The 19,731-nt window shown below is 42.9% G+C and overlaps 1 protein-coding gene, 1 long non-coding RNA gene and 1 pseudogene across 4 annotated transcripts; 2 read left to right on the forward strand and 1 right to left on the reverse strand.

Annotated features, from left to right (window-relative positions):
- Window positions 1–562: 562 nt before the first annotated feature.
- On the reverse strand, window positions 563–12,030 carry LOC101674744. 3 transcript variants are annotated; one of them, XR_200133.3, is made up of 4 exons: window positions 11,835–12,030; window positions 11,640–11,723; window positions 9,643–9,819; window positions 563–724 (listed from the first exon to the last, which is right to left on the reverse strand). It is a non-coding gene; the product is annotated as an uncharacterized LOC101674744 (long non-coding RNA). The 3 variants fall into 3 exon arrangements; XR_006606680.1 differs by lacking the exon at window positions 563–724 and adding an exon at window positions 8,371–9,467; XR_006606679.1 differs by lacking the exon at window positions 563–724 and having other exon boundaries at window positions 8,371–9,819.
- A 706-nt stretch (window positions 12,031–12,736) lies between these two features.
- On the forward strand, window positions 12,737–13,274 carry LOC101674448 (annotated as a pseudogene).
- Window positions 13,275–18,615: 5,341 nt separating this feature from the next.
- Window positions 18,616–19,476, forward strand: LOC101683200 (interferon alpha-1/2-like). The gene has a single exon (XM_004761833.3). The coding sequence runs from the start codon at window positions 18,658–18,660 to the stop codon at window positions 19,219–19,221; it is 564 nt and encodes a 187-aa protein (XP_004761890.1). The 5' UTR covers window positions 18,616–18,657; the 3' UTR covers window positions 19,222–19,476.
- The last annotated feature ends 255 nt before the right edge of the window (window positions 19,477–19,731 follow it).

Consider the following 19,731-nt stretch of genomic DNA (forward strand, 5'->3'; position numbering starts at 1 on the left):
GCAGAATATAATAAAATATATTTATAATATGTAATCAGTTTATCATTTTTTCTTTATGGAACTTTAAGGACAAAAGGGTTTTCAAAGAGTCACACCAGTCTGATTGTGTAACTCTGTTGGAAATTGGACAGCAGAATGCATTTACCGTCATACTGCATTAACGTTGGAAATGACAACTGACTTTCTCTAAGACAACTTGCATGTTGACCTTAGGTTACAGGACATAATAAATACAGATCCTGATGTCTACATCTTTGGCTGTAGGGATATATATATATAGTTGCTGTAGGGATGGGATCTAAAAACAATCCTCGGGCGCCTGGGTGGCTCAGTGGGTTAAGCTGCTGCCTTCGGCTCAGGTCATGATCTCAGGGTCCTGGGATCGAGGCCCGCATCGGGCTCTCTGCTCAGCAGGGAGCCTGCTTCCCTCTCTCTCTCTGCCTGCCTCTCTGCCTACTTGTGATCTCTGTCAAATAAATAAATAAAATCTTTAAAAAAAAAATAAATAAAAACAATCCTCTTATTTAGTGTTTTAATGAAGAAGGAAAGGAAGTGACTTCTCTCACCTGCTGCCTGAGTAGAGAGGTAGAAGCACACAGGAAGTGCACACAGAAAATCTGTGGACCCCTCGACAGGTCACTGGCAGACATGGAGACACGTATGTCCGGTGTCGGGGGCAGGTGAGCTGGCAGTTGACAAGAAACGCCACGGCTGATGTCCACATCTAGCAGGCAAAGCCAGAAACAGAGGGAGACTGTGTCATATGAGAAACAGACAAAACTTGATTCTGAGGCTCTTCAACCATTGAAGGGACAGGAGAGAAGAGCCACAAAGGAGACGGTGGACTCTTGGCCATACAGCACAGGGATAAGGGAGGATGCTGGTGAGTGTCTTCAAGGAAGTAAATGTGCTTCAAAGACCATCAGCGGATTCCTGGAAGATGTCGATTGAAACTGCCTGCGATGTCAGAAACACAGAAGCCTTTGCTGACCTTCCTGAGAGTCGATTTGGTGGAATGCATAAGCAGAGACCACCCTGGAGCGGGTGGGAGCATGAATAAGAGTGCGTCTGACTTGGAGAAGAATATTCCATGGGATCTGGGAATAATGGGGTTCGTAATTCTGGGCATGGTTTGCCTTTTTATGTCATTTCTTTTTTCCTGAGTGATTTCATGGATTCGATGTTCTGCAAATCATGTTAATATGTTTAATGTTGTATTTATTTTTCATCATGACTGAAATACTGATGGTGGTTTATCCTGTCTTGGTTCTTACTTCCTTGCACATCAGTGAGCCTCTTGGCTTTAAGAATTCACTTGGCAGAAATGGATAACTCATTCAATCCTTCATCAAATTATCTATTACGACAGATAAAATCATGTTTCCCAGAATTATCAGCTTAATTATTAGTTTCCCTAAGTCCTCCTTGTGACACTGTTTCCTACAGCAGCATAATACCCCATTGCTGTTTTTTAGAGAGTTTGATGTTTTAAGAATTCTTCTCTGTTGCTCGCTGCTAGTATTTCCTCACGTTCAGAATACCACAATGTTTGGTGGATATCCACATCACGAGATTCTCATGCACATAAACAGTGACAGACTTTCTTCAAAAATAAAGGGGGGAAGCCCGGTTAAGCATTCTCTCTCCTAATATTTAGAGCAATGGAAAATCATTGGTCCAATCAGCTGAAAATACATGAATCATGGAAATCCGTGGAGCAATAGTGAGTTGTGCATAATTCAGGAGTAAAAGCAGGTTTAACAATTTTGACAAAATAGCATGAATATTCACTGAACTCATGCACTGAAAGGCACCTAGCAGTGCATCGTCCTACAGAATGGCTAAATATGGTAGCGATGGTCTTATCTTAATTCTGACAGCTATATATGAGAATATTGTTCGTCTCCTCCTACAAAATTCTTGGGAACAGTGTGGCCTACACTGCAGTACCTGACTTGCAAAGGAGGCAGCCTCTCAAACTGGAATTCTGTTGTGAATTCTAGAAAAGGCTGACCCATTCATGCCCCATTGCCAAGAAGGGTTTTTATTTTTCACCAGTGCCTTCTGCAAACATCTGAGAGTTGAGAATAAATATGTAGTGGAAGTGCGGAAGAACATGCTATTTCCTTAACTTCTGGCACCCACCCTGCCCTCTACCCACCACCGCTTTCTCATTCCAGAACACACTCCCCTGTCCTAACAGTTACCTTCCTTGCCAAGGCAGAAGTCCCCATAGCCCCCTTGGCATTCACTCTCTTGACCTCTCAGCCTGTTCACACAACAGCTTTCTGTTTTGCTGTCATCTCAGCTTAAAGGTTTTCCTAGGAGCAGCACAAGAAAGCAAGTAGAAAGCAAAAATGCATTGAAATCTCTAGGTTTTGCAGAGCCACCTGCTGGAGAGGCTTTGCTCCCATTTCCATCCAATGTGATGGAATAGCAGCTGTGGCTGAAAGGAAACAGAAAGCAGAACAGGTTGAAGGGTAGCCTAGTGCAGCTCCCTCTTTGGGAGGCCGCCCCCTGGTGGCCAAATGTGACAACGGTTGTGACCAAAATGGGACCCCTTCCTGAGGATCTCCCTTCCAGCTACAAAAAGCCTACTTGTGGACACCCAGAGATTTTAATGCTGTCATAAACCCATTTCCTTACTCTATGACAAAGAATAAGTCTTGTCCTGAAAATCCCTATCGCCATAGTTTGTTTCAATCCAGTGTTATTGATTATTAAATACTGGAAAGTGTTGCAGAACGAAGCAGCAAAGGCCAAATACAGGGGCGAGGGGAATGAACATCCCTGCCAACATTTTTTTAAAGATTTTATTTCTTTATTTGAGAGAGACAGAGAGGCAGAGCCTGGGAGGGGGGTTGGTCAGATGGAGCACTCCGCACTAAGCAGATGGCCTAATGTAGGACTCGATCCTAGGACCACGAGATGATGACCTGAGCTCAAGGCTGATGCTTAAAGGACTGAGCCAGCCAGGAGCCTCAACCCCAACCAACTTTCCTACCCAGGCATTGCTCTTCAGTCTGCCAGGGGAGGTAGAGGAGGCAGGGCTCAGCGTTGGTTGTCCACGGTCAGGCTGGGAGACTCACCCTGCACTACTGGCCACACACAGCCAAGGCTTGGCAGCTTCAGGAACCAGAGTGCCCACTTGCCCTCCCTCACCCTCCCTGTCAGCTGATTCCTGTGCTGTGGAGCTCAAGGCCCCCAGATGTCTGGTCCCACACAGAAACATGCTAATTCCAGGGCCCCTCAGCAAAGAATCCCGGAGCTCAACTGTACCTGTGTTGGAGCACTGCCTAAGTTCTCGTTACACCAGGAGTAGGATACTCCTTTGCTTAGAAAACCACAGCTGACTCTGGAAACATGAAAGTGTTGGAAGTCAACAGCAGTGTGGGAACCTGGAAGGAGAGTGGAAATGGGGAAGTGTCCACTGGTTTAGTGACTTATCCTCAGGAGGTGGAACAGTAGGACAGTAGGGCAGCATCGAGTCAACTGTCTCTCTGGGTCCTTCCCCAGACTGAGATGCTTCAAGTGGACGCTGGGAGCACAGAGTTGTTCTAGGCAGATGTGGCCCATGGTTGTGTCCCCACCACGGGTAACCCTGACAGGACAGCAGCCTGCAATGTGTTCAAAGAAGGAGGGTCAGTCTAGTGCCAGCTGCAAACCTAGATCTCACTGGCAGAAAAATCTAATGTCTTTTGAAATCTGTAATTGTGATGCCACCAACTTTGGCTTTCTTTTTCAGTGTTCCTCTGGCTATTTGAGGTCTTTTCTGGTTCCATTTAAATTGTAAGATTCTTTGTTCCATTTCTTTGAAAAAAAATGGATGGGCTTTTGATAGGGATTGCATCAAATGTGTCGATTGCTTTAGGTAGCGTAGAAATTTTCACAATATTTGTTCTTCCAATCCATGAGCATGGAACATTTTTCCATTTCCTTGTGTCTTCCTCAGTTTCTTCCATGAGTACTTTATAGGATTCAATATGAATTCTTTGCCTCTTTGATTAAGTATATTCCTAGGTATCTTGTGGTTTTGGGAGCAATTGTTAACGGGGTTGATGCCTTACTCTCTCTTTCTTCTGTCTTGTTTTGGTGTAAAGAAATGCAAGTGATTTCTGTGCATTGATTTTATATACTGACACTTTACTGAATTCCTATACAAATTCTAGCAGATTTGGACTGGTGTCTTTTGGGTTTTCCACATATAGTATCATCTCATCTGCAAAGAGTGATAGTTTGATTTCTTCTTTGCCAGTTTGGATGCCTTTAATTTCTTTTTGTTGTCTGATTGCTGAGGCTAGGACTTCTACTACTATGTTCAATAGCTGTGGTGGTAATGGACATCCCTGCCGTGTTCCCTGAACTTATTGGAAAAACTCTCCATTTTTCTCCACTGTGAATGATATTTGTGGTGGGTTTTTCATTAGATGGCTTTGATGATATTGAGGTATGTACCCTCTATCCCTACACTTTGAAGAATTTTGAACAGGAACGGATGCTTTCCTTTGTCCAATGCTTTTTCAGCATCTATTGGGAGTATCATATGGTTCTTGTTCTTTCTTTTAGTAATGTATTGTGTCACATAATGTAGTGTATCACATAATGTATTGTATCACATTGATTGATTTGAGGATGTTGAACCAACCTTGCAGCTCAGGATTAAATCCCACTTGGTCATGGAAAGTCATTCTTTTAATGTACTGTTGGATCCTATTGGCTAGTGTTTTGGTGAGAATTTTTCATCTGTGTTCATCAAGGATATTGGTCTGTAATTCTTTTTGATGGGATCCTTGTCTGGTTTTGGGATCAAGGTAATGCTGGCCTCATAAAATGAGTTTGGAAGTTTTCCGTCCATTTCTATTTTTGGAGCAGTTTCAGGAGAATAGGAATGAGTTCTTCTTTAAATGTTTCTAGAATTCCCCTGGGAAGCCGTCTGGCCCTGGGCTCTTGTTTGTTTGGAGAGTTTTTGATGACTGCTTCAATCTCCTTACTGGTTATAGATCTGTTCAGGTTTTCTCCTTCTTCCTGTTTCAGTTGTGGTAGTTTACATGTCTCTGGGAATGTATCCATTTCTTCCAGATTGTTAAATCTGGAAGATTGTCAAATTGTCAAATCTGCTGGCGTATAGTTGCTCATAATATGTTCTTATAATTGTTTGTATTTCTTTCATGTTGGTTGTGGTCTCTCCTCTTTCATTCATGATTTATTTTATTTGGTTCCTTTTTGTTTTCTTTTTGATCAGTCTTGCCCAGGGGTTTATCAATCTTATTCATTCTTTGAAAGAACCAGCTCCTGGTTTCATTGATTTGTTCAATTTTTTTTTTTTTTTTGGTGTCTATTTCATTGATTTCTGCTCTGGATCTTTATTACTTCTCTTCTCCTGCTGGGTTTAGGCTTTCATTGTTGTTCTTTCTCCAGGTCCTTTATATGTAGGGTTAGGTCGTGTATGTGAGACCTTTCTTGTTTCTTGAGAAAGGTTTGTATTGCTATATATTTTCCTCTCAGGACTGCCTTTGCTGTGTCCCCCAGATTTTGAACCATTCTGTTTTCATCATCATTTGTTTCCATTAATTTTTTCAATTCTTCTTTAATTTCCTGTTTGACACATTCATTCTTAAGACGGATGCTCTTTAGTCTCCATGTATTTGGGTTCTTTCCAAATTTCATTCTGATGGAGTTCTAGCTTCAGAGCATTGTGGTTTGAAAGTGTGCAGGGAATGATCCCAATCTTTTGATACTGGGTGAGACCTGATTTAGGACCCAGGATGTGATGTATTCTGGAGAATGTTCTATGTGCACTGGAAGAGAATTTTTTTTTTTTTTTTTTTTTTTTTTTTTTTTTTTTTTGCTTTGAGATGGAATGTTCTGAATATATCTGTTATGTCCCTGCATTTCAGTGTGTCACTTAAGGCCTTTATTTCCTTGTTGATCTTTTGCTTGGATGGTCTGTCCATTTCAGTGAGGGGAGTGTTAAGTCCCCTACTATTATTGTATTCTTGTCACTGTGTTTCTTTGATTTTGTTATTGATTTATAAAATTGGCTGCTCCAATGTTATTGGCATAGATACATCCAATTGTTAGACCTTGTTGGACAAACCCTTTGAGTATGGTATAGTGTCCTTCCTCATCTCTTATTAGAGTCTTTGTCTTGAAATCTAATTCATCTGATATAAGGATTGCCACCTCAGTTTTCTTTTGATGTCTATTAGCATAGTAAATTATTTTCCACCCCTTCACTTTAAATCTGGAGGTATCTTTGGGTCTCAAATGAGTTTCCTATAGGCAGCATATTGATGGGTTTTGATTTTTTTATCCTTTCTGATACCCTGTGTCTTTTGCTTGGGGCATTTAGCTCATTTACATTCAGGGTAACTATTGAGAGATATGCATTTAGTGCCACTGTATTGCCTGGAAGGTGACTCTTACTGTGTATTGTCCCTGTTCCTTTCTGGTCTACTACTTTTGGACTCTCTCTTTGCTTAGAGGACCCCTTTCAATATTTCCTTTAGAACTGTTTTGGTGTTTACAAATTGTTTTTGTTTTTGTTCTTCCTGGAAGTTTTTTTTATCTCTCCTTCGATTTTCAATGATAGCCTAGCTGGATATAGTATTCTTGGCTGCATGTTCTTCTCCTTGAGTGCTCTGAATATATCACACCAGTTCTTTCTGGCCTGCCAGGTCTCTGTGGATAAGTCTGTTGCCAATCTAATATTTTTACCATTGTATGTTACAGACTTCCTGTCCCTTGCTGCTTTCAGGATTTTCTTTTTGTCACTAAGACTTGTAAATTTTACTATTAACTGACGGGGTGTGGACCTATTCTTATTGATTTTGAGGGAAGTTCTCTGTGCCTCTGGGATTTTGATGCTTGTTTCCTTTGCCATATTAGGGAAATTCTCTACAATATTTCTCTCCAATTTACCTTCTGCTCCCCTCTCTCTTTCTTCTTCTTCTGGAATCCCAATTACTCTAATGTTGTTTTGTCTTATGGTGTCACTTATCTCTCGAATTCTCCCCTAATGGTCTAGTCATTGTTTGTCTCTCTTTTCCTCAGCTTCTTTCTTCTCTGTCATCTGGTCGTCTATATCACTAATTCTCTCCTCTGCCTCATTTATCCTAGCAGTAAGAGCCTCTAGTTTTTATTGTACCTCATTAATAGCTTTTTTGATTTCAAATTGGTTAGATTTTAGTTCTTTTATTTCTCAGAAAGGACCTTTATTTCTGCAGACGGGGTTTCTCTATATCTTCCATGTCTTTTTGGAGGCCATCTGAACTCCAGAATCATCATTCTGAACTCTAGATCTGACATATTACGAAAGTCCATATTGATTAGGTCCCTAGCCTTCAGTACTGCCTCTTGTTTGTTTGTTTGTTTTTGTTTTGTTTTGCAGTGCATTTTCCCACTTTGTCCTTTTATCCAGATAAGAATATATGAAGGAGTGAATAAAATACTAAAAGGGTGACAAGGACCCCAGGAAAATGTGCTCTAACTAAATCAGAAGAAACCCAAATCATGGGGGTAAGAAATAGGGTACAAAGAGTTCAGATAAAAAAATTAAATAAAGAAAAATATATGTATATATATTAGATTGGTGACTAGAACAGAGTCATCCACTTAATGTTGGAAGTATTTTAGTCTCCTAAAAGACACTATCTCCCAAATTTTAAAGAATGAATAAAACACACACACACACACACACACACAGAGTAAACACGATGTAGGTATGGAATATGACTATAAAGATGAAACTTTTTAAAAAGAATTTCTTAAAAAGGAGTTGATAAGATAAGTGGAGAGACTTTGCTAGGCTGGAGAGTAGAACAAAGACCTGTGATAGATTTAGGGTATATTTTGAGCTATTAGAAGAAGTTGTAACCCAAAATTTTTTAAAAGAAAAATCCGTATGCATATACAAACAATAAAGGTAGATACAATGAAGGATAAAATATGACTATAATAATGAATGTTCAAAAAAGTTTTTTTTTTTTTTAATGAAAGGTATTGTTGAGATAAACAGGTTTAAAAGTTAAAAGAGGAAAGGGTAAAGGTTAAAAAAAATTTTAGCTTAAGAATAAAATAAAATTCAAAAGAATTAATTAATTTTACAAGACTAAGAATCATGGGGAGAAAGCCATGAATTCCATGCTTTGCTTGCTCCTCCTCTGGAATTCCACTGTTCTTCTTGGTAGTGAACTCAGTCTCGGCTGAATTTCTTGTTGATCTTCTGGGGGAGGGGCCTGTTGTAGTGATTCTCAAGTGTCTTTGCCCAAGGTGGAATTGCACTGCCCTTACCAGGGGCGGGGTTAGTAATCCGCTGGGGTTCCACTTTGGAGCTTTTGTTCCCTGAACACTTTCCATAGAGTTCTGGAGGATGGCATGAAAATGGTGGCCTCAGAATCTCTGGCCCAGAGGAGCTGAGAGTTCGGAGCACTACTCCTCAGTGCACCCTTGGAGAAAAGTGCTCAATCATTTGCATCTCCCTGGCCTATAGCCCCGCTTTGAGCTCCCCCAGCCTATGACCAAGCCACTCTGGCACACAGCCCCGCCTGAAGTCTCCAAACCCAGGAGATCCCTGCACTCTTCCGGGGATCTCCCAGGACCTTGTGGGGTCCGTGCTCACAGAGAAGGGGTCTGCCTATGCCGCAGATCACAGCTGAAGGTAACTCCGAGTTCAGAGCTCATTTCTCAGATCAGTCTCTGTAACCGGTTTCCTGGCTCTAATACCTGGGAGCTCTGTGACGCTCAAACAACCCCGACCCTTCTTGAACCCCACAGGTTGTGAGACCATGCTATCCCCAACTGGGCTTCACCCCAGCTTACGATCTGGAGTGATGTCCCTCAGTGGAACAGACTTTTAAAAGTTCTGATTTTGTGCTCCATTGATCCACTGCTTGCAGGGAGCCAGATCATCCCCCTGCGATCTATTTTTCCATCACTTTAAATTCACTTCTCCACAGGTCCCACCTTTCAGAAAGTGGTTGATTTTCTGTTTCTAGAATTGCTGTTCTTCTTCGATCTTCTGTTAGAGTGTAGCTGTTTGGAATGGTTGGATAAACTATCTAGCTGATCTCCTGCTACCTGATGTCATCTCAGCCTGTTACTTCTCTGCCATCTTGACTCCCCCCCACTATCATGAATGTTTAAAAGGGATCCTGACAACTTGTCTTAGGAACTTCAAGTCACTCATGCATCCTCCCACACTCCCTGTTGCCACACACAACCACAGTCAACAAGCCTTTGACATCTTCAGTGCAATCTAGAGTCCTTGATCCCTCACCCTCAACACCTGACTGACTTCATGCCATGGACTCTCCTGGTTCTTGAGTCCTCTGTCCATTTCTATTCCTCACATGTTTTAACAGCTGCTTCCAGACCAGCCATTATCTCACAACTCCTTTGTGTTCCACCTTGGATATTGGTTTGATCTGAAACATTCTAAATCCAGGTTTCTTTTTCTCTCCAAATAGCTGCAGAAATAAGCGGGATTTAAATGGGGTTAATGAGAAGACAGAGGTAATGGTTTCAAGGATCTCAGAAGGGTTAGACTGCAGTTAGCTTTAGTGATGTCATTTGAAAGATCCTCATCATTATTCTAATCCAGGTACAGAGCAGAATCATGTAGGATCTTTCAGTTCCCCTCACCTTCATATTGGATTTCTCAGGCAACATTTTCCAGGTCTGAGACTTAACAGGTAGGTAGAGCTCTCAGGCAGGGTGAGGATCCTGTCTCCTTCCAGAGAGGGTGATCAGCTGAGTCCTGGTCGCCAATCTCTTGTGAGCTGGTTGGTGTGACTCTTATCTCTCCTCAGAGCTGAGTACCTGTGGATTGAACAAAAGGAAAATGAGATGGCTCCTCTTGTAGAGCTGAGGGCCTCATGGGGACTCAAGAGTTGGTCTTGTGGGATCCTCTGGCCAAGGGAGTCACTTTCCTGACTTGTAATAACTCAGTACAGCCTTCATTCTCCCTGTCTGCTGGAGCTGCTCATCCCAATGTTGCTGCATCAAATTTGCTGACGTACACTCTGCCATTTTCTCAGTGGACAGGCCACCCTTTCACTTTTGTCACGTTCAGACAGAACAGTTGTCTTCCCCCCTCCCCCACACAGCTGTCACGTTTTGCTTTCGAGGAAAGGTGACATGAGAAACAGAAAAACTGATGTCTTAAAAATGAAAGAGAAACGCGAGGCAGCCCCTTGGCCCTCCTCTTCCTTCCTTCTATGTGATCCTTGTGATGACGTAGAACATGATCAGGACCAGCAAGTGAGAGCATGTCCAGTAAAGCATGTGGAAATACTAAGCTATTCAAATTCTCTTTGCTGTTGTTACTTAAGTTGAAAATGCAACACCGTGAATAAGGAAAGGCAACAAGGTGGTTTGTCCCTGACACCATAGCCTGGGCCTCATCCCCCCACACACATTCTGAGCACCAGACAGATGGCCAGATGAAGCTGCCGACTGGAAACACACAGTCTGAATGAGCCAGTGAAGGTCATCAGTTTCTGTGCTGAAAGTTTCTCCTGAGAGACCCAGTCAGTGAAATCCCTGTGCTGAGCTCAGAAAGTTTCGACGTAATAAGTGTTCCCTAGCTTCAGGAAAATCTGAACCATGGGGGATCCTGGGTGGCTCAGTTGGTTGAGGATATGATTCTTATTCTAACTTCAGGGCTTGATGTCAGACTGTGATTTGAACCCTATGTTGCGCTTACTTTAAAAAAAATGTGGGTGAGGGGCGCCTGGGTGGCTCAGTGGGTTAAAGCCTCTGCCTTTGTCTCCGGTCATAATCCCAATGTCCTGGGATCGAGTCTTGCATCAGGCTCTCTAATCAGCAGGGAGCCTGCTTCCCTACCTCTCTCTCTGCCTGCCTCTCTGCCTACTTGTGATCTCTGCCTGTCAAATGAATAAAATCTTAAAAAAAAAATGTGGGTGGAGCTTACCTTAAAACAATAAAACAAAAGAAAATTAGGAGCTGTGATGGCACAATATATGTATTTCCTTATTCAAGGGGAAAGGATTATAATTGACCTTTTCTCTACTTGGAGAAAACAAACGTTCACCTTCAGCATCTGGTGGCTGTTGACACCTTTGATACCTGGTCAGGAGAGGAGGAGGTGAGCACTGAGAGGGTCCCAGACACAAACACTCCAGGGTCAAAGGCAAGGGTAAGGATCTAGGGGGAGTAAGTGCTTTCATAACAAGGAAACCAGCCCCTGCACATCAGGGGAATCTAGAGTCCTCAGGATATGGCCAGCCTGTCTTCAGGAGTGAGTCCAGGAGAGCCAGGTGGAGGACACTCAGTCACTGCAGAGGAAAGAGGTTAGTAGAGGTGATTAACTACCTCGTCAGTAAGGTGCTGCTGGGAAAATCCCATCATCTGGAATTAGAACCTTGACACCTCCTCTTCCCAAACAAGAACCAGGCTTCCTGCTGGGGGCACTTGCAATGCCTTGGAGCGCTCTAACAAAACCGTGTTATTTATTGTCGTTCACTAGTTTTAGTGGATATTACAAAAGGAACAATGGCACAGAATTCTTAGAGGACACAAACTGTCCTCAAGATCAATGTGAGAAATCTAGGAATAACAGGAATCCTTTAGGATTGGAGGAGTTTCTCTTCATCATTTCCTGGGTCTCAGAGTCTTACCTGGACAGGTCATCTTTCTTACTGGTGAGCTGCCAGTGGTGTCTTGTGGTCATTGCTGATGTCTGAGGACTCTTGTGATGCAGGCTTTGGAAATGAAAACACAAATACATTAAATTTTATGATTTAGCTCTACAAAACTCATTCAACACCTCAGTAGTTATCTAGTGTTAAACAGAAAAAACATTTTGACAATACCTTCCAGAGTACATAGTAGCAGGTGAAGTTAAAGACGAGGTTCTCATGGTGCCTGGGCAACTCAGTTTTGCGGCCGCTGTCAGCTCAGGTCATGATCCCAGGGTGCTGGGATGGAGCCTCGCATCAGGCTCCCTGCTCCTTGGGAGCCTGCTTCTCCCTCACTGTCTGCCTGCTGCTCTAATTGTACTCTCTCTGCATCTTTCTCTCTGTCAAATAAATAAAAATCTTAAAAAAATGATTTGTCCTATGAGGCAACATTCAAATTCAGTGCACTAAAAACACATGTTAAGTAAATAATTTCAGTTTGCACTTGCATTTAGCAATCAGGATTGATTGTAAATGTTCAGGTACACTGAAATCATTATGTCCTTTTAGAAATTGTTATTTTGCATATGTACTCCATATACTTCACTGTATACATATAAATAAATTATGAGTCACTCATGAAGTTTACTTATATACATGAACATCAATAGCTTTAAAATATAACTATTAGCTTAAAATTTTTAGTCATTCTGGACCCCGATTTTGATAAACGTTATACTTTTTTTTTAATCTTCAAGCACAGAAAAAAATACATTAAATAATGATATATACTGTGTCTCCCTGCTATTAAGTTTTCTTGGAAATTTCCATTAAAAAACATCCAAAAAGATTCTGGAGGCAAGGATAATACTTAAAGAAAATAATACATAGTTGAAAAACCCATGCTCCAAACCCAAGTAGAAAATGTAGAAAGGAAAGCAAAAAGAGAAGTAGAAAGTAAGGGAAATGTTCAGAAATTGAAAATTTCTATATCCCCTACTTAAGCCTCCCGCACAAGAGAAGATGTAGAGAAGCTAGAGCCACGGGTCCCAGACGTACCCACCCCAGCCAGGACAACAGCACTTGCAGGATCCCCAATGGCCCTGCTCTGCTCCTTCTTGGTGGCCCTGGTGGTGCTCAGCTGACACTCCCTCAGCCCTCTGGGATGTGACCTGCCTCAGGACCACAGCCTGCTGAACTGGAGGGCCCTGATGCTCCTGTCACAAATGAAGAGACTATCTGCTATCTCCTGTGACAACTACACAAATGATTTTGGCTTTCCCCAGGAGGTGTTTGATGGCATGCAGCTACAGAAGGCTCAAGCCCTCTCAGTCGTCCAGGTGACAAACCAGAAGACCTTCCACCTCTTCTGCACAGAGGCTTCACCTGCTCCCTGGAACACGACCCTCCTGGAGGAATTGTGCTTAGGACTTTAGAGCAGCTGGGCCACCTGGAAGTCTGTCCCCTGCAGGAGGCGGGGGTGGGAGAGCCACCCCTGGTGAATGGGGACTCCATCCTGAGGATGGATGAGCAATACAGCCCTTGTGCCTGGGAGATGGTCCGAGCAGAGATCATGAAACCCTTGTATGCATCAACAGCCTTGCATAAGAGATTGTGGAGCAGGAAGTGACACCCCTTTCAAGATGGAAATGATTCTCTCTGAAGAATACTATCACACTCCCATGTGTCCTGTAGTGTCAAAAACTCTCATTTCTGCTGTCATCATGACATGAACTGAATTAATTTGTCACATGTATTCAGGAGTATTAAGCAACTAGAAGTCAACGTTACAAACACCTGTCGCCTTCAGATGACCATGCTGATCTGCCTATTTATTTCACTATTTATTTTACAATTTATAAGATTTAAGTTATTTTTTTATTGTATTATATTAGTTGTACCTACCCTTTGTGGTTAAGAGAATTGTATATGTTTTACATATATTAAATTCTTTATTTTCTGTTCATTAAATGTTTCTATAGAAAACTTCTTGTGTTTGTTTCTTTTTGAAGCAGGAAACAAGTCTGATTACACCCTGATGAAAGAACGGATTGTACCATTCTCTCACTCGTGATTTCGTTTTCACATTAGAAGTAATCGCTTCGACTTCCTGGAAGTCACTTTGCATGCTGTCGTCACGGGAAAGGCAGACTTCACAAGTCCAAGCTGCGTTGGTATCTTGGATTTTGTAGAAAAACTAACCTTGGAATAATAATTGAAGTGAACTAATATCAGTTATGTTAAAGGGAAGAGTGAGAAGAAGGGATAATGTGAATTCTGTAAGTAGAAAAGGAAGCAGACCTGTGAGGAAAAAACTGAAAAGCACCGGATATGTTCTACATCGCACTGGTAGACCCCCTAAGAATGAATATTCTTTACAAAACGGATCGTTCAGGGGCACCCGTGGTTGAGTTGCTTAAGTGTCTGCCTTAGGCTTCAGTCATGATGCTGGGGCGTGGGATCAAGCCCTGTGTCGAGCTCCCTGTTCAGCTGGGAGTCTGCTTCTCCCTCTCACACTACCCATGCTTGTGTTCCCTGTCTCTCTGTGTGTCATATAAATCAATAAAATCTTTAAAAAACACAAAACAAAACAAAACAAATAAAACAAACAAATGGATCCTTGATCCTGCCATTTACAAGCCATTCCATTCACAGAAAACCCAGGGAGGGAAGTGGTTGCCTGGGAAGAGAGCGTAGAATGAGAAATGGTGCCTCAAGCCTCCCCTGGTTAAGGGAGAAAAGAGCCACACTGCAAACAAAGGTGGAATGGCCCTAAGGCAGTAGCATAAGAGCGAATATTGGTTAAGAGTCTATTTCAAAGCCGAGAAACACTTCAAGGAATTGCATCATAGCAAAGGGTGCATGGAAAGGGTCCGTGAAGCCAGGAAGTAGAAAGGTTGTGAACACGGGGACCACCTGTTTTGACGGAATTACTCACCAGAAACCATACTGGCGGCAGAGGAAAGGCGAGGAACAGAACAGAAGCTAGTGACTATAGATAGAATAGATTGGGAGATTACCTTCTTTGGGCTAATTAAACTTCCATGAAAAAATAAACTAATAATTGAAATGGGCGATGTCTTCAAATGTCTTCTAAGCCATGTAAAGCATATATTAAAAAAGCAAAGAAAAATGAAAAGGCATGAAAAGTGTACGGGAACATTCTGCAAATGAAAACTACCCTGTTCTATTGAAGACTCATGAATGGAAAGAACTGGAGATGAATGAGGGGCCAGGGCACCCCCCACTGGTCCAGCAGGCCTCCAGAAGCCCTCAGGTGCAGCGCCCATCCCCTCTGCTGGGCTCCTCCTGGATCCCCCTGGCAGCATCTCAGCTCTGGGATCGGAGCGGCCTCCTGGCCCTGGGCAGCTTCACAGGTGGACCTGCTGCTTCTGAACAGAGGAGGAGCATCAGCCCCTTCTTCTGAACCAGGGACACCTCCACTGGGACAAGGTGCATGGCTGCCACTTCCAAGAGGTCCACACCAAGTCTGTCCTCCTTGAGATGCTTCAGCTGACCTTCACCCTCTTCCTCACTGGGCCCCGCCGTTTGCTGCCTGAACCTGTCCCTGCTGGGGCAGCCAGAACCCTGGGAACCTGTGTGGTACCTGCGATGGGAGTGGGGGAGCCGCCCCTGGGTTTGAGGGCCCTGCCCTAGCCTTGAAGACGTGCTTCCAGAGAATCCATCTCCATCAGAGACAGAAGAAACAAAGTGACTACCTGGGAAGGAGTCTGAGTCAAAATCCGGAGACCCATCTCTTCATATTCAAATGGAGACATAAGGACAGGGATATGATAAAAAGGAAGAAAGCAAGAAAGGGACCTGCAAATGATATTCTTGACCTACAACACTAAGTTACATAGCCATGAGTTCCATCTTTCTAACGACTACTCTTTCTGCTTCAGCCATACAATGTGTTGAGTTAAGTTACTCAGCATTGTGGGTAAAATGTGTGTGTGACAGGATTGTCCCTAAGGGCCTCCATCGCAGGACAGAGCTAGCCTGAAGTTGTTCATGTATTCATGTATTGCAGGATCCTCTGGTTTCTGGATCAACACTGAACCATTTGGAACAGTTTTCCTGACCTCATAGCTGCAGCACAAGAACAAAACCAACAACCACCAATTGCAAGAAAACAGAAAACAACAACTCTTCTTAGATCTACTCACAGCTGAGGTCCCAGGGCTAGTCTCAGCGCTGGTACCAGGAGAAAAAGGAGCACGCAGACAATCACACACGCTAGGAGCAGGCAATGGTAGGAACTTGAGCTGTTACGGAAGCATGGTTCGAGGCACTGTGGGTTTCCACTGGGCAGTTACAATGTCCAGTCCTCCCTAGTTGGTGCAACCCGGTTTGTGAGTTGTACCTTTGGAATCACCACTAGGCTGCCCCTGTGAAGAGCAGAGGGAAATCTGCTGGTTTTGCCAGCAGAGAGAGAGGGAAAGCAATCATTCTAGAGTAGTCTGAGGCTACCTCTTCACAGTGCTAGAGGCCAGGGGGATCTGTGACCAGGAGCCTGAAGGAGGAAACTCAGGAAGAGGGGACAGTGGACTTCCCACTGGAGATGCAAGGGTGAGTCTGGACTCTCCAACAATGCATGTCCTGGAGACATTAAATCGCAATTTCCTTTGTGTATTTGGAAATCGAGGCACTGTACTGAAAGTCCTTCTGTCTCACATGAGTGAAATGAGAAGATGCCCTAAAGCTTCAGAGAGTCTTTAACATTTACGGCTGAGAAGGAGAAGGGGAGCCTGTCAGGGGCACAGCGATGCGGCAGCCAGTGCAGATGGGATGCAACCAGGGAAGAATGATCTCCAGGAAGTGTGGAAGAAGGAAAGTTTCAGAATTTTCCAAGAAGAACCTCAGGCAGGAATTTATGACATGGGCTACAGGACTGTGCCCTGCATCTGGATTCTGCTTCCAACTCGTTGTTTAATCATGAAAACCTCACTTGAACACTCTATAGCTCAGTTTCCCTGGATGTAAAGTGAGGTGGAAATATTCCTAGAGCTGTTGTGATAATGAAGTGGCACATTTCAAAGCATCTAGTAACTTCCACTGAGTGAAGGTCTCATCTTAACAGATGAGAACTATTATCTTATGTTTTCCCTGAATATTGATCTTTTCATAGCCTTTCCCCTGTATCTGACTACAAAGGGCGGATCCTCCAAAATACTGTTGTGAAAAAAAATAAAATACCCATTGGGAACGGGTGTCCTATCCACTGAATGTAATTAGTTACACAGTAATGTAATACGTATACATATACACTGTGCCTATGTCCGCATACTCCATATGTTCTGGTACAGCACATGTCCCCTTCCTCCACGCCCTCCGAGATCCCATCCTTTCACTCTCCAATCACAGAGTTTCCCTCTCCCCAGTGGAGAAACCTCCTGTGAGCTCCCCTCACCCCTGCCCCTTCCGGAGCCTCTCCTGCCCATTCACACAGCTGCTTCCTTTTCCTTTGTGGTTTCTGTCTGGCCCTTTTACTTCCAATTACCAAGCCACAAAGAAGAACTCAAGTTGTTTGAAATTTCCAGATTTTTTCAAAACTCTCCTAGCAGAAGCCTTGTTGTTTTTTTTTCTCCTGGTGACTATTGTTGACCTGAGGGAATGTCCCCACTGCAGTGATGTCACAGGGGCAGGAGCAGAGAGGAGATAGGAGCAGGAGGCTGCTGTTCTGTGGCCCGTCACAGTCTTTACAGGGGAGGCTGCCAGCGAGGGGGCAAGGTGGGCTAGACAGTGACCAGGTGTGCACACGGGCTCGTGTTGTATGTAGAAGTCCGTCCCCTGGTGGGAGATTTTCCTCCAGAACAAGCAAAGAAGGACAAACAAACACAAACAAAAACTTTCCTGGAATGAACAGACTCTGCTTGTGTTATAAGCCATGACCTTCAACAAAAATCCTTTTTTTTTCTTTTTCTTTTTTCTTTTTCTTTTTTCTTTTTCTTTTTTCTTTTTTCTTTACAAAAACAGCAGATAGATTCCTAGTAAAAGTGAGCAGAAGGTCCAGAGATTTTCCCCATCCTTCCTGCTCTGGAGCTTCAAGGTCTCTCCCACATTTCAGCATCCCCCTACCAGAGGGAACACGTGTTCCAATTATTTCCAACAATGTAACAAGTAGTTCTAGGGTTGGGAACAAGGCTTCAACATGCCTGTGCTGTCTTGTCGAAGTTGCTGGTGTTTGAGCCTTGTTTTGATGCGTGCTTTGGAAATAAATACAAATAGATTCTACATAATCATTTAATTATTCAAAATGTATTCATTGAATCGGGAATTCTATCTGGTACTAAATACAGAAAATATTTTTAGAATAAATTGTTGAGTATCTAGCATCAATTGAAGTTAAAAAATCATTTTCTTATTGAGGCCATACTAAAATACCATACAGTAAAAACAAACATCCAATAAATGTTTGAAAAATTCATTGTCTGTTAGCAATTTGGAATGATTCTCAGAATCTAGGGACACTGATAGTATTGTCTTTCTAGAAATACTTAATTTGCATTGTACTTTCATATTTCCATTTAAGTAAGAAAAATGTAGAACTCACACATCATATTCAGATATCCAGTAAAGAGTAATTAGGTTTAAAATATAGCTTTCAGTTGAAATTTTTCGTCCATCTTAATTCTGAATTAAAAAGACTAAAATGAACTCTGTCTTTTTTAATCTATAAAGCAGAGCCATAAATACATAACAATATAGACTTTAGATCTGTGTTACCATGTTTTTTTGGAAGGTTCAATTACATAAATATTCGAAAGACTGTGACAGGAGGCGGCAATAGGAAAAAGAAACAGTTGAGAAACCCATGATCTAATAGAATTCCAGAAGAAAGTGTAGAAAGGAAAGCAAAAAGAGAAGTAGAAAGGAAGGGAAACGTTCAGAAATTGAAAATGCCTATGTCCCCTACTTAAGCCACATGCACAAGACAAGAAGTTCAGAGAAGCTAGAGCCACGGTTCCCAGACGTGCCCACCCCAGCCAGGCCAACAGCACCTACAGGATCCCCGATGGCCCTGCCCTGCTCCTTCTTGGTGGCCCTGGTGGTGCTCAGCTGCCACTCACTCGGCTCTCTGGGATGTGACCTGCCTCAGGATCATGGCCTGCTACACTGGAAGACCCTGATGCTCCTGCGACAAATGAGGAGACTGTCTGCTAGCTCCTGTGACAACTACACAAATGATTTTGGCTTCCCCCAGGAGGTGTTTGACGGCAAGCAGCTGCAGAAGGCTCAAGCCCTCTCTGTCATCCATGTGACGAACCAGAAGACCTTCCACCTCTTCTGCACAGAGGCCTCACCTGCTCCCTGGAACACGACCCTCCTGGAGGAATTGTGCTCAGGACTTTCTGAGCAGCTGGGCCACCTGGAAGCCTGTCCCCTGCAGGAGGCGGGGGTAGGAGAGCCGCCCCTTGTGAATGGGGACTCCATCCTGAGGAACTACTTCCAGAGAATCTCCCTCTATCTGCAAGAGAAGCAATACAGCCCTTGTGCCTGGGAGATGGTCCGAGCAGAGATTATGAAACCCTTGTATGCATCAACAGCCTTGCGAAAGGAATTAAGGAGCAGTAAGTGAGACCTGTTTCAACATGGAAATGATTCCCTCTGACTGTAACATCACACATTCTGGAGTTCTGCCTAGTCAGAAACTCTCATTTCTGCTGTTGTGAAGACATGAACACAGTCAGTTTGTCAAGTGTTTTCAGAACATGTCAACTCTACAAGCAGTAGTTGCTTACAGATGACCTTGTTTGTGTCTATTTATCTATTAAAATATTTATTTATATAAATATTGGTAAGATTCAGTTTTTTCATATAATATTATGTGCACCTTTACATAGCAGAATATAACAAAATATATTTATAATATGTAATCAGTTTATCATTTTCTTCTTTATGGAACTTTAAGGACAAAAGGGTTTTCAAAGAGGAACACCAGGTCTGATTGTGTAATTTCATTGGAAATTGGACAGCAGTATGCATTTACCATCATACTGCATTAATGTTGGAAATGACAATGACTTTCTCTAAGACACTTGCAAGTTGACCTTAGGCTATAGGACATAATAAGTACAGATCCTGATGT

The sequence above is a fragment of the Mustela putorius genome, unplaced genomic scaffold, assembly GCF_011764305.1.
Source record: "Mustela putorius furo isolate JIRA1106 unplaced genomic scaffold, ASM1176430v1.1 tig00000421_pilon_pilon_pilon, whole genome shotgun sequence".
Taxonomy (NCBI): Eukaryota; Metazoa; Chordata; class Mammalia; order Carnivora; family Mustelidae; genus Mustela; species Mustela putorius.